The 15,814-nt window shown below is 39.1% G+C and overlaps 1 protein-coding gene across 1 annotated transcript in view; it reads right to left on the reverse strand.

The window, feature by feature from the left end:
- LOC103907945 (protein furry homolog) overlaps positions 1–15,369 on the reverse strand; it is a 187,804-nt gene extending 172,435 nt beyond the window's left edge. Inside the window, exon 1 of the mRNA XM_019474859.1 lies at positions 15,149–15,369. Coding sequence (XP_019330404.1) covers positions 15,149–15,218 — 70 coding nt within the window. The 5' untranslated portion in view covers positions 15,219–15,369. The remainder of the gene's footprint in view (positions 1–15,148) is intronic.
- Positions 15,370–15,814: the final 445 nt, after the last annotated feature.

The raw sequence follows: 15,814 nt of genomic DNA on the forward strand, positions 1-15,814 counted from the left end.
TCTGTGAGGACAGGCTGCGTGAGTTGGGGTTTTTCAGCCTAGAGAAGAGGCGGCTTCGGGGAGACCTTATTGCAGCCTGTCAGTACTTAAAGGGGGCTTATAAAAAAGAAGGTGGCAAACTTTTTAGCAGGGCCTGTTGCGACAGGACAAGGGGGAATGGCTTTAAACTAAAGGGGGGTAGATTTAGACTAGATATAAGGAAGCCTGAGCTCAGGTGAAACAGTGGAACAGGTTACTTGGAGAGGTGGTGGCTGCCCCATCCCTGGAAACATTCAAGGTCAGGTTGGACGGGGCTCTGAGCAACCTGATTTAGTTGAAGATGTCCCTGCCCACGGCAGGGGGGTTGGACTAGATGACCTTTAGAGGTTCCTTCCAACCCAAACTATTCTATGATTCTATTCTATGATTCTATTATGACTTACTTTGCCTTGACTGACAGAAGAGCACAGACAGAACCAACCAAATGAGCTATTCTGTGGCAGCTGTCTAACTCTACCATAAATGCAACATAATTCATTAATTAATTTAAAATATATCCTTAAAGATAAAGCTGGATAAGCATCCTGAAATGCTGAAATCTATAGGGTAATCTTTTATTCAGTATTTCAGAAAAGATGATGTCATAGAAGTGAGTTACAATAGATGAAATTGCAAACATCAGACATAAGGACTGATAAAAAATTGTATTATGTGGGGTTTTTTTTAAACTTTACATTTTATTTTGATTTTATGATTCTATAAAAAGACATCAAAGACAATTTTCTTTTCCTGAAAAAAGCATAGTCTAAAACTTCATGTGGAATATCCTAATACAGTAATTTTAAAATACAGTATGTGGGCTTTTAAAAAACATACATGTAATCAGTCTAACTAATTGCACTGATGTAAACAGTTAAACACTCCCTTGTCTTCAGTGAAAAAGCCTTAGGACAATGCTCAGCTTTCTGAAAATGCTGCTCAGTATATCTTACTTAAATTATCAATGCAGATATTTATCAGAATTTCATGACACTGTGCCGGTTCTTGTATGGTTTATGGAAAACCGTAGCTATCATTTGAATCCATAATGCTTATGATGTGTACGATTTAAAACAGAAAAAAGGGATTGGAAAAGATTGCCATTGATCACACTGATCATTTGTGTCATAAGAAGCTTAATGACTGAAGATCATTTTCTGTATTAATTAGCAAGATATAATGTTATAGATATTTACATGCACACATACATATAACAATAATGTATAGATTCAATCTTTCCAGCCAAATGTTTCAAACTCTGCTTCTATAAAGTAGGTAAACATGTCTGTAAACTACATCAACTTGAAATTTCATTTTTATAATATTAAATCCAGAAATGACAACTTTATAACAAAAAGTCATGCCCTGAGGATATCGTCATAACATAAATGTAATCTTTAAAATGCATGACATCTCAATCAGGCAGGCTTTAGGAGAATTTACCAATAAGGTTGAAATTTGGTATGTAAATGTTTAGGATATGTGCTAGCTGTGCAAGAGGATCTGACTAGTATTATACACCCCTTTGTACTTAAATGAGAAAAATGCTTGATTAAAATCAGTGGCAGCAACTTTGTAGAAACCATCTCATTACTTTGCAGGAATAGATTCATTTTTGTAACAAGAAAATGACTGCATAAAGTAATAATAGACTTTATGGTGAACTAGAAAGAATGATATTAATATTAGGCAGAAAGCCATTCTAAGTATCTATTAATATCATAAGCACATAATAAATTTAAACAAATCTCTAACTTGCCAGTAGTGTGATGCTTCCATTTTACTCCTTGAAGGACTACTGTTTGTCCTCAGAGAAATTAAAAAACCCTTACTTGCAATTGCCATTCTCAGCAGCTCTGCTGTAATGGACAGACCTCTGGGTTTCCCACTTCGGGCAAAATAGAGCTGGGTATTGGCTCAGGTGCAGCTATGCATGTGTATGGACCTTCTCTCACTGCAGTTGCAGAAGACAGGCAACTCTATGTCTCTCCTTCCAGTGAAGAGCTGGCCCTTACACTATGGTTTAAAAATGTAGCCAGCCTTGTTTTTCATGTTTCAAAAATAAATTCTGTCTCAAAAGACATTTACAGATTCCCATGGTAAGTACATTTTCAGATTTTTACTCTAAATAACTCCTCATGTCATTTGATAATTCTTTTTTTCCCTCCTTTTTCTTTGCTGATACTTATATACTTTAATGTAAGGATTATCATAAAAGTCATTAGCATGCTATTTACCTTCTTCCAAATCCCTAATGAGGATATAAAATAAAATGAAGCCTAGAGTCCATCCCTGCAGTACCCAACTGCTTAGCTAACAAAGCATCAGTAAGGATACTTTATTTACAGTGCCTCATGCCAGTTTTTAAGACATTGCTCATAAAACTATTATGCTTGAAAGTATGCTGAGTGACACTCAAATATTCACTAATACCCAAACACATGGTCTGTTTCTTCATTCACCTGAGAACACTGTCAAAAGCCCCCAGATCTGTATGACATCCTCCCTTGGGAAATCCTAGGACAGACTAGCTTTTATTATTAGCTTATACACTACCTGCTGTATTGGAGAAGAAATGTATTAGAAAGTTATCTGCTACTGCATTACAAGTAATAATAAATAGGATAATAATCTAGTAAGAGTATTTCTTTCCTATGTGCTTTCCACTGTGTGCTGCATTACCTCATTGGACTCAGGCTTTCAGAAGTGAAAATGATAAGCAAGGTAATATAGTGGATGTATGATTAATCTGATGCCAAATGAACAACTGTTGACCCAGTTACCTTAACAGCACACACAAGTCACTTGCTGCTCTCCTCACCTGATAAGATTTAACACTTTATGTCACCTAACCCAAGCAGTAAGGCAAAGCAAGGCATACCCTTTGCTGGTGAGATTTGCTTTAAAGCAAGGATGTAGGATGGAAATCAGGACTCCTGCACTGCATTCTGTGCTTGGGAGGGGATTTCTGTGTCTCTCACCTCCCCCATCTCCCCAGCTGCTCTCTTCTTACTCCATCTCTACAATCTGGTGTCTCCTCATGGCTGTGTCCTCCCCTCTTCAGGCTCCCCATTCCACTCCCAGACTCCCATGCACTGTTCCCCTTGCCCAGCCAAACATTGCTCATTTCATCCTTCCAGCTCTCTCACCCCTGTCCCATCCCTCCTCGCATCCCTACTCCTTCACCCACCCCTTTCCAGTCCCCCCCCCGGCCCCATCTCCTCCCAGCCACTCTTCATTTCTACTCCCACTGCCCGGGAAGTATCAATTCCCCTATTACCGATTCCTCCTCCACTATGACTCCCCTGCCTCTTCTCCCTTCATTCCCGCTGGCTCTTTGCTGGGCTTTTAATCCAAATTCGCTCTCCCCTCCTGCCCTCACTTTCTTCATGCAGTCACCGTAAGGAGCCAGCTGGCTGTAAGGTGTCTGTCACCCACCCACCCCCAAGATCCTCTTCAAGAGAATTTTTAACATGAACAAACAGCAGTGTTTTTGCATTTTCTTGTTCTTTGAGAGGGTAGAACCATTTCTGCAGAAAATTCCAAAATTCACCTTCAGGGACATTAAGTTTAGAAGTGCTTTAGTCCAAACTGTGGAGCTCAGGAAAAATTATTGGCAAGAGAAAAGAGGGTTTTTACATTAAAAAATAGACACAGCAATATACACATATAATCATTAACAAATATTATCTTTTTTCCTATCTTTTTATAAAATTCCAACCTGTCTATATTAACAATTTAGTGTTAAAAGTTCATTAAAACAACAATTCCAATGATTCCAGTAATTTCGCTTGCCATAGAAGTCTGCAGCTCCCTGTAACACCCATTTCTACCTGCCCTATCCCTTACCGCTTGAATACATGACAGACAAATGAGCAAAAACAATCAAAATTTTTAATTTCACTTTCCCTTTCAAAATATTTTCATCTTCTATTTTATGACATACATGTTAAAGATTCACTATGGACAAGCTGAGACTTTGCTTAATTTACTACAAACCCCAGTGACTCTTGTATTTCAAAAGCAGTACTTTCCAACTTTCGATTCCTGGAGAGTTATTGTTCTTGATCAAGCACTCACCCCAGTAAAGAATACGTATGTTGTTCTGCCACATTTTCCTGCCTATGAGTAATAGAAAAAAATCAAAATAACCGCCTAGCTTTGGTTCAGATGGCACACAGATAAAGGGTGTGGTGAGGTTATTTGTTTCAAACATCTGCCTTCAAAGAAAAAGAATTAGACCTGAGTAATTTTCTCCTCATTTAAGGCATCAATAGCAACAAATATGCACCCTGTGGAATTCAAAATAATCCAAGGACATTTCCATTTTAAAATTACTACTTACCGCCAATTAAAACTCTCATTATAAATAATAACTAGTTGAGTCATGATTCTCAATGTGTCATTTGGCTACCAAGAATGTGAAGGAAGAAAGGTTCTTCCAGTAAAGGAATAGAAGACGGTTTCATTTCCAGCTGCAGCACAGGTTTCATGTGTAATCTTGTGTTTCTCAGTTAATTTCTCTGTTTCAGTTTGCCCAGTAATAGCAATAAAGGAATAACACTTCCATCTTTCACATTCGTGTAATAATGCTGAAAGAATTTAAGTCTGTAAAGCTTCCAGATGGGAACCACTGTATGAATATTATTATAATGTAGACCACTGCAAGCAAGGTAGTTGCAGCAGTTTCCCTGCATCTGAACTAATGAATGTCAATTTGCACCTTGTGAATGTATTTCAAAATAAGCAACACTATGAGTTTTGTGTGCAATCCTCTCAAAGGTGTGACTGAAGCTTGTCTCACAGCTGGGGTATTTACAAAGGCTGTCGCAGCAAGGATTTTCTTATGTCTAAGAAGACGGGAAGCTTATGCTGCCATTTTTCATCAGGTGGACTTCCCTCTTCACTACCTAACAGCCTTGTTTTACAAATTCTGTAGAAACTTAGGTATCTTTAAGAACTCTACCCTTCTCTGAATTGTTCTGAATTTGGTCAACATGTTCAAAAAAGGCAGGCAGACTGAATAAGCTTTGCTTCCATTGGAAAGCAGACTAAAAATAATTCCAGTTACAAGGGAATAAATTGCAAAACCTGATGTCAAGTAGCTTAGACTACTTTCAACACGATATGTCTGTAATACGCACAGAATAAACCCGATTCTGAAAATATACAGCAATATATTACTGTGAGTATATGCAGAAACCTCTCTACAAACTTCTCAAGGAAGAACTTTGGCTAGAACTCTATACAGGTATCCTTCTGACTAAAAAGGCAAATTCATCCAGACATTTAAAGACATTAATAAATAACAATCAGAAATGTAGTAATTGTGTATATTCTGCTCAGCAAAAGTTGTTCAAGGGAATCAATGTGAAAACAAACAAGTTGATAAATGGACATCCTTCGAAGTTTAATTTACTCCACATACAAGTTGAGACTCTTCAAAGTTACAGAGACAGAGGAGAGCTAGATAGCTAGAGATTAGGAAAAAATGTTAGTATAATGATCACCTAATTATAGGAGAATTCCTGCAAAACAATACCTTTGGCAGACTTCTGTGCTGAGCCAGGAACTACTGGTTACTTAAGAATTCAAGGGAATATAAATGAGTCTTTCAAAGTCAAGCCTTTCAAAATAAAACTAAAACCATCTGCAACTTCACAATTATAAATAAAATCAAGAACAATAATAATCAAGATCTGTTACATTCTTTTGATCAGTCCTTGTCTAACGCAAATCCATCTAACATCTTCACGTTTCGACCGTACACAAATCATGATTTCTGACCCCCTCTCTGACTAGTGAAAACCACAGCAGCCTCTCTTGTATGCGTTAGTGCTACATTTGATGACAGCAAATTTCTGAAAGCATAGAAAGTATTCAGGATAAAGATTGCATAGCACGTCTCTCAAAAGGGTCCCATTTTTTGTGTGTGTGAAACCTCTGCTAAGACTCCAATCACCTAATTAAGCTCTTTATCAGCAACACATTCCCCTGGAGACACATGATATGTGTCACTACAGTGATCCCACAGTATTTACAAAACAACACTCAGATTTCTCTTCAAACCAGTGGCCTGAAAAGCACCCCAAAATCTCCCTTTGGGACATGACAAAGAAGAATCTCTCAGGCGGCTCTGTAATACTAGTTGCATCAGTGACCTTGATATTTATGCACAAACATCAATATTGTTGGTGATCTCTCTATATTGGTGACCTCTGCATTTCATGCAGAGGAAGAAGCAAGCAGCATTCGACAACTCAGTGAAACCACTGCTACTTGGTCAAACGCAAACTAGGAAGCCAGTGCTTCTCAGATGTGTTTTCATTCAGCCACTTGTTTTAGAAAGCTCTGCTGTGAATAGAAAACCTTTGCCATCCCTCAGTTTTTAATGTGGCTATAATTTGAAATATATAAAAGATCATAAATATATATGGAATTGCCAGGCTTCTCAGTAGTTCCTGTGAGGAGGAGAGTCTGTGCTCCCGAACTCTGGACTTGCACAAGTTCTACCTTTCCCCCTTCTCAGAAGTGCCATATCAAGGGGCACTCCAGCACCTGGCAGACAAAGGCCGGAGAGACCTTGCTGGTGAAGACTGAGGCAAAGGTGGCACTCAGTATCGCAGTCCACTGTCACTAAATCCCTTGCCCCATTCAGTGACGGGTCCACATTTTCCTTGTTCAGCCTTTTACCACTAATGAAGCAAGAGAAACTCTTCTTGTTGCCCTTGATATCCCTTGCAATTCCCACCTCCAGTTGAGCTTTGGATTTCCAAGCACCATCCCTGCATGCCCAGGCAATGTTTATAAATTCCTCCTTTGTAGCCAGCCCCCGCTTCCGCCTCCGATATACTGCCTTTTTTGCATTGGAGCTCAGCCGTGAGGTCCCTGATAAGCCAAGCCGGTATCCTCGTATGTCTGCTTGTTTCCCTGAGTATTGGGATGTCCCACTCTCACACTCGGAAGGTGCTGACCTCAAAGACCTGCCAGCTTTCCTGAGTTCCTTTGCCTTTCAGAGCTGCCACCCATGGGATCCTAACCTAACAGTTTCTGAAATCTGAAAAACTGAAATCTGCTCTCCTAAAGTCCAGGGTCTGTACTCTGCCGCTCTCTTTTCTCACTCTTCTCAGGATCTTGAGCTCCAACCAGTTCTTCCTTATTAGTGGATAGCAAATCCAGCTGCGCTTCACCCCTGGTTGGTCCACCCTGTATCAAGAAGTTATTCGCAACACCCTCGAGAAATCTTGACTGCTTGCGTCCTACTACGTTGCACTTCCAGGAGGCATCAGGAGGTTCAAGTCCCCCATGTAAACCAACATCAGCAATTCATCAACTTCAAGTTGTTTAAAGAAGACTTTGTCTGCTTCCTCACCCTGATCGGGTGGCCTGTAACAGATTCCCACCATCATGTAACCCTTAAAGTCCTCTCTTCTGTTCCTGTCCTATAAACTCTTAAGCACACTGTCACCCACCCATCCCACAGAAGAGCTCCATACACATGAGAAGCTCCTTCACAACGATGGCAACCTCGACTCCTCATCTGCCCTGCAGGTCCTTCCTGAAGAGCTTGTATCCATCCCTCACAGACCTCCAACTGTGTGAGCTGTTAACACCAAGCCTGCTACTCCAATGATGATGTAGTCTCGTGACTGCATGCAGCACTTGACTTCCTCCTTGTTTTCCAGAGTGCATGTATTTGTATACATACACTTAAGGTGGGTGCCTCTTCATCCTGTTTTACAGTTCCTGAGGTCTCTCTTGTTCCCTTTGCCCTGCACCCTTTGCTTTCCACCCCAGTTCACTGCTACCTAACTGAACTATGGGTCATAATCTCCCTCCACTGTCATTCCTAGTTTCAAGCTCTTAGCAGGTTGATGAGCTGGTTGGCAGATGTCTTGCCCCACTTTGTCATACTATTGAACATCTTTCCATTTACATTCTTGAAAAATATGAACAGTATAAGAACTTACAATATTTGGCTGAAAGAGCTGCTGTGAAATTTGAACACTATGTTTAGTATTTCTTTTAGCTGAAGCAATAGAAGAAGGATACGATGATTCAGAAGAAAGTGTATTAAAGGAGAAGGGATTTTCTTTCTATGGACAATTGATTCAAGTCTATTTTAGGTAATTGCAGTGAATGAAAAATCACCAACTCACAAATAATTCAGCTACCTACCTCTGTGAAATTATTCTGCGGTCCAAATTTATCACAGAAACACAATAGAAACAACAATTTCACTGCTGATGCTCTGAAGCAGAGAAGAGAGGGATGCAAAAGATAGATTGGTCTGGAGAAGGAACTAGCTCTGATATTTAGAAGCAGGCACAGGTACAGGAGTCACTATTAAGAAAGTATGATTTACCATACAGCTCCACCAGTTTAGTAGCAGGAAACAGCCAAAACTGCGTCCCGCTCTTAGCCATGTATCCTCGTCCCCTTCCTTATGCTGACACAAGCATCTACATCATTTTAGAAAGTTTAACTGGCAGGATATTAACTGTATGGGGAGTTAGGGTGGGAGAGAAGTGGTAGGAGCATGGGGATGGGGACAGGGACAAGAGGCTGGGGTGGGACTGTCCCTCCCAGGCACAGCTACTGCAATGTCACACCTGCCCATTGTGGGTTCAACACCCACAGGAATTCAGTCTCTAGGGCTACCAACTCATAGCAAGTGTCAGAGCACTTACCAATCGCTTAGAAACTCAGAAATGAATACAGAAAATAAAGCTGGACAAGCACATGCAATCAAAATCCTGGAGGTGCGGAAACTGCTTCCTACTGTCCACAAGGTCAATATACAGAAGACAGTTTAAACTATTAATGAAATGAATGCATCAAAAGCGACTGAAATGGAATGTTAAGTAGCATTTCAGCTTATATCCTCCTTTATTAAACCATGGACACTTTTGTACACTTTATACACCTAAGATAACCTGTATATTACCACTTCCTTTATACTTATACATGTTCTTTTATTTATATATATATATAAATCTACAGCTTCTTCAGTGGTATTTTATATGCATAGATGAAACCACAAGAACTGTTAGTTCTTTCCCTGATCTTTTTGAATAGTCACTAGCAATATTGGAAAAAAAAAAACTGCTGGTAATTTGATAAACCAACAGCACTGCAACATCAGGTATCACAAATTAATTACTCAAAGTGGATACTAATAGTACAACAGAATAGTTTTGTTTTTACCACAAGTAAAATTATTGGAACCTTTATGGAATATGTACCACTAATTATCTATGCCTAGTTTATGCCTAGTTTCCAGACTATTTTATACTTTGAGATAACTGCTGGTAATTTGATAAACCAACAGCACTGCAACATCAGGTATCACAAATTAATTACTCAAAGTGGATACTAATAGTACAACAGAATAGTTTTGTTTTTACCACAAGTAAAATTATTGGAACCTTTATGGAATATGTACCACTAATTATCTATGCCTAGTTTATGCCTAGTTTCCAGACTATTTTATACTTTGAGATAAGGACTGAAGTTTTGCCACAAAAATTTATGCACTTAGACTGCACTCAAACTATTTATAGATGTTTACGACAATAATTCAAACTTCTTAATGGCGAGCAAACTCGTTCTGTAAATAAACTGAATTTTACAATAGAGCATTTCGGATTCTCTCATGCTTTTTTCCTCCCAATATGGTAGAAACAATTCTGGAAGGTCCTGAAGAGAGTAACAAACATCAAAATAAACAAAAATCCTCTTTTAAGAGTTCTCAGGTCCTCAAAGTCATAAAACTTCCATTTTCCCTTCTAAGAAGAACCATGTCAAAATGCAAATTCGAAAATGGTTACCACCCAGAACACAGCCCAAACACTCTAGTTTAATACCTTTCCCTACAGCTCTGTGGAGAAGAGGATCAGGTCTGCAGACAAATATAAAGAAGGTTGTCCTGGGAAGTAACAGTCGCCACTGTTAAGCAAGTCACTTTTCTGCTGGCAATCACAGATTACTTAAAGCTGAAGAATATACTAAGCACCCTAATTTCAGGGTCCATGGATCGAGCAATCAATTCCCTTTATGTAGCAAGACAGCTTGAATTAATAGCATTCTTTGTCCAAGGCAGAGTCACATACCAAGGCCTGAGCAGATGCTAACCTTCGTCCCCAGGGCTCCCTAAAGGCGAAGGCTGTGGAAGTGGCCAGCTTTCTGCAGGTGTGTTAGGGTGAGACCTCAGTAGCAAGCAAGAGGAGAAGGTCCAAGCATGGCCCCAGCCCAGGCTGCAGTTTCTCCATCAATGCCAGCCTGCTCTCCCACTTACCACGGCCACACATCCCTGCCCCTTCCCCAGCTACAGGCCACCCACTCGCTTCAGGCAAGAACTGATCCTTTCCCTGCAAGGCGAGTTTGCAGCACATCAGCTTCTTGAATCAGCTCACTTTGGGTCTGCAACAGTAGAAATGCCAGAGCAAGAGAGATGGCAGGAAAAAAGGATAGGTTCTTCTTGTGCAGTGAATCTGTTTGTTTGGGCACTGAGAAACCCGAAGGAGCCTCTTTCCTTCACTGGTATCTTGCTACCATCACCAAGTCCGATATAGCACAGCGTGCTTAGCGTACTCAGCTTTATACAGGTCTATGTCTGCCTGCAGAGAAGTGACCCCCTGCAAAATGGCTGTTATCATCTTTCTGCACAATAAAATCTTACTAGAATATCAAAATAGCGCACCACAGAACTTACACATAACGCAGACTTTTACCTAAGAAACTGCCCACAGCCTTCCATTTCTCTTGCTCATGGACAAATGACTTCACGAATATTCTCTGTAAAAAGGCTGACTTTTATTGCTAAATATATTACATTCATTTAATGAACTCAACAACCATTTAATGGCAGCCAACAACCCCCCAGGCTTCACATTGGCCATTGAGAAGTTTCTCTTATGCCTGATGCTCTTCTAACAACATAACTTGTTTGGACACTAGCACTGCGTTCAGCTCGGTACATGACGAGCAAGCTGCAGAGCAGCCAGAGGTCCTCCTGGGACTGTTCTGGGATGCTGCTGTGTTTCAGCCATGCGAGCCATAACTGATGCGGGTGCCTGTGTGCTCCCAGGGTTAAGCTGTCTCCAATGTTACCAACACTAGTAAACAGTGAGTGGCTTTTGCCAGCCACTGCTACAGGGACTGGGCACACGGGGGCACAAAGAGATGGGTGTGCAGTAGAAGGATCGAGCAATGGGCTTTATACAGCACAGAGGTGAAAAGGGTGATGATACGATGAGTTTGATGTGGATGGTGGCTACTGTGGAAGAAGAGAGGGAAGTATGGGCCATGAAAGGAGACCTGAAGTCCTAATACTGAAAAAGGCCTTATTCCGAGTCTGAATTAAATGCAAGTCTACAGAAAAAAAACATGTTGCCATTCAAAGGTAGATAATGCCAAGCACTGAGAAACAAGTGTTGTCATCCTTAAAGTAAGGCCCTGAAGAGAGCTGCATTCTAAGAGACTTGGTAAATAAAATTAAAATGTTCACTATGCAAAATGTGCCCTCTCATTACACAAAAAGACACCTTAAAATCTATCTCTAGTAAGTGGGAGACAGTGAAATGCAGTTTCTACCAGCCCACATAAGAGCTGACTTGTGAGAACACATCTGAGCCATCTACCTGTGCTGTTTGGATTCTTCTACAGAATACTTTTCTCCAAGAAAGGAACAATAAACTTAATTGCTAATCTGATATAGAAACTGCAAAAAATGGCATTTACTATAGAATTTCCTATAGTTTATACTGATGGTACTCTAGATTCTTGTAGCTTAATTTTTAAACTTCTGTTCTTCAGATTTTTTAATTATGAATTTGAAAAATGCATTTCTAAATTAAATTCAGACTAAATCTAACCATCTGATTCATTCAAAAAGTAAAAACAGTCTAAGGAAAGAAGACTCAAATTCTCAACTGTTGGACTCAATATGTTATTCTTTGAATAAATTACAAATATTTATTTACAAAAAGTATTTTGCAATATTTCCATACAAATCTAAGGAGAAGACTATTAATCACCCTACTTTTGGTGAGATCTATTTTATTCTCGTCATCTTATTGACCTCAGTGTGCTAAGTGAGCACTACTGACCTTGAGTAAGCAGGGCCATTTTAGCAGTAATTTCAAAAAGAAGTAATGCAAATGATTAATGCAGTTGTTGGCTAATGCAGCATTGATCACAAATACTTGAATATTTAAGAAAACATCAGAACCCAAATGAGATCAGTTAAAAAAAAAAAAAGATTATTCTTATTTTCCAGCTAGAGAATCCCAACTCTGATCCCATCTCCAACACATTACAGGAATATTTCCCAGAACTGCATGACATGCACGGTATCTTATTGACATGTGCAGACCAAAAGTCTGTTTTGAGAGCTGCACAAAGGCGTATTTTGAGGTCTCTCAGTTTGGTGGGATGATTCAAAGGCCAGACTGTGACTCGGCTTTTTTGTCCCCTAGGAACAAGAGTGCATACTCACTGAGAACACACCACCGACTGTATCATCCTGATTACAGTAGTTAACAGGTACCTAAAATGAACCGAACCCAGTGCCCATAAATTACCTGCCTCCTTAGCTGGTTGATGAACATGAAAATCCAAGCAGCATGCTAGGTGAACACCTCTGCAAGTGCTGTGTGACACGAACTGAAATCCTGCCCAGCATGTCAAGAATGCTAGTTTGTTAAACACCTTAGATGATAGCAAAATCAGAGAAAATTGTCATCCCAGGTAGAATAACTGAATATATTTCATGGCATGGTACGGGCAATGGGTGCAGTTGGCAATCTATTAGAAAATGTTAATGCTCTGTGTAAGCCAAAACACAAATCAATAGAAAGGACTGGTTTTGGTGGGATTATAAAGCCCGGGAAGGATAAATGCTATTTACAGCTACTGTTTTAAAGTGCAAATTTACAGAAACATACATGGACAGCACCTCTATACTATAACCATTTGAGCAAAATATATACTGTAGGACCCAAACTTATTTGTCTTTTAAAACAGTATGTTAGACCTCTTTCTACTAGGTAAATGCCACAGCATGATTTATAGCTTACTTCTGCTCTTGGGTATGCAGACACAGCACCTATTCTCTGAAAAAACATGTTCCTGTGCATGCACGTGCAGGCTTCCCAGCAGTTTCTCAAGCAAGGGAAGTGTTTTCCTCTGCTCCACCCATAGCAGAGCTGAAGAAAGCCCTAGGTCTTTTGAGCTCCCTACTGTCTTCTTACCGAATTGTTTGTTTTTCAGCTAGAAAGGATATGTACAGATTTATGAACACAGCCTTCCAGACTGAAAGCAAAAAAAAAAAAAAACTGGCAACAAGTTTAAGTCAACCCAGATTAATTTATTGTATTTCCTCTGTTTATTCAAATACAGAAGAAAGCCTATCAGCTAAAAGAATGTCAGAAATATCAATTATTCATATACTATTTCCATTTCTCTAAAACAGAATTTCATTTAAGGACTTCTAATTTCAGACTAGAAACATCTTTGCTGTTTCGAAATACTTTCAATATACTTTGATGTAGAGGAAAAAGAAAAAAAAGATTAAAATGTTATATTTAATTCCACAATATAGTAATTTTTATATTATTAAGTGCTAGTTTTACTTAGTCCTAAAGTTACAGTAGTCTATTAAAAAAAAATAATGCCAGAACTGATTTGATTTCTGCGCCATGAAGTGACTTTTCTTCTGTCACAAACTGTGACTAGCTTGTTACAAAATATGTGTTGTCACAACACACACTTACGTTCTCGGTATTTGATTAACATCAGTCCAAAAAGGTAACTAAACCATAAAATTATCTTCCAGTCCTTGTGGGATCAGTGATTTGAATGAATATGCACTAAATATTTTAGAAGGAGGGCAGATAAGCAATGCTGTTTAGGTAACAGTATTATGCCCTGGTGGCTTCACACTTGTGGTAGAAAAACAGATTCAAACAAGCACTACAGTGTTACTGAGGTTACAAATGACCTGGAAAAATACAGTTTCTATGGATATCATTTAATGAAGACAAGCCTTGCATGTCACACATCAAATATAGTGTTATTTTTATTTCTTTGCAGGTATTCAGATACACGCCTTGTATTAAACAGATTTTGCATTTTTTTAATACCACAGAATTTTAAAATACTAGTCTTTTATGCAGAAGTTGTTAAATTATAGATAGTGGGATGATCAGAACCTTACTGCATACGTAGCCAAGTTGGATTTTTCCAGAGACATTGTGTTCTATCTTTTAAAAACAGTTAATTATGGAGATCTAGCACTGTTAATAGAAGCTTCTACAGAAAAGGAATATACTGTTCATGTATTTTAAATTAAAAAGCAAATTTCTGCTAGAGTTATCCCATGGCCTTACCTAATCTGAATAAATTTGCAAGCACTAAGTTTTATTCAGAAATCTTTATTACATAATATTGCTAAAAATCCAAAGAGTGATTGATTTAAACAGCAATGGAAATCAGGAACAGCAATACTGAAAAGACCAAGGAAGACTAAAATGCCATTTGTTTACATTCTGCAAAACCCAGCCTGGATTAGATAAACAGATGGATTCTTTCTGGATGGAAATATTGCATAAGATTCTGAAATTAAGCATAGAGGGTGGGAAGTGCAGCTATAAGCAACTGATGTTTTGCTTTTCATCACATTAAAATACTTTCAGACCTGAAGTATAATCATTATATTTTTGTCCTCAGTGCACAATTAATAAAAACCAACTTCTGAGCAATGCCACACCCTTGTGATTAAACAGCATTTTCAAAAATACTTAGATAAAGCCTGAACAAATCAAATAAACATGTAGGCAGGAAACACTGTTTGGAATGCACTCCCTGCAATGTACTATTAGAGAGAGCCAGAAAGCAGGCTAACTTCAGAATTCAATCAAGCAAAATCTAGTATAATCTCATTACAGCCTTTGCACTTAATGAAACCTATTTAAATCTCTGACATTCTGATTTTTAGAGCTGATGAAAGCAAAAATTATTTGGTTTATATAACACAAACATACAGAAATATAAGATGTTATCCTTTAGGTTATCCTAGCTATTTACCAAGCAATGCGTAATATGAAAAGATTACTCTTCTGCTACTCACTATTGCTCCAGGATTTCAGTAAATATTTGATACTGATTTCAAAGAAGCCTGAATCCTGCTGGCTAGCCATGTCTGCTGCATACAAAGAGGCTTCTATAATTCTGAGCAGCTGAAGTGGCAGGTACTATGTATGTAGATGTGACTGTCACCAGTTAGTGATGTAAACGAGGGGTCAGAGGAGGAAATGAAGTCTCCGCAGATCCACTTCTTCCGTTCATGGTAGGTAAGCTCATTTAAAAAAAAAAAAAGGCGCTCAACAACAACAACAAAAACACACCATGAGATTTTTGTCCTTTGCTCTTCCTCCGGGGCTCGTACTTAATTCTATCTGCGGAGTATTTTATTCCCTCACCCCCTCAGCATGTATTTTCATTTATTCCATTCCACAACTAGGCAAATTTCTCCCGGTCAGTTAAGGCATATGCAGTACCACAGCACTTGTTCCATAAGCACAGTTAGAGTATCTTCCCGAAGGGTGTCTGAGCTGTGCTTTTAATAACGCGCAGTCTGCCTGTCTGAAGCTTTTTTTCCATCAGAAGCTGACAGCCCGAGCGTATGCACCTCCTCTGGCGAACCGAGTATCAACTTGAAGCCCCACTGAAACCGTCTCTTCTGCAGCTGGAGGAATTTCACACGGACTGTTTAGCTTTAGGAAAAAAACCATCC

The sequence above is a fragment of the Aptenodytes forsteri genome, unplaced genomic scaffold (assembly GCF_000699145.1).
Source record: "Aptenodytes forsteri isolate BGI_AS27 unplaced genomic scaffold, ASM69914v1 Scaffold155, whole genome shotgun sequence".
Classification (NCBI taxonomy): domain Eukaryota; kingdom Metazoa; phylum Chordata; class Aves; order Sphenisciformes; family Spheniscidae; genus Aptenodytes; species Aptenodytes forsteri.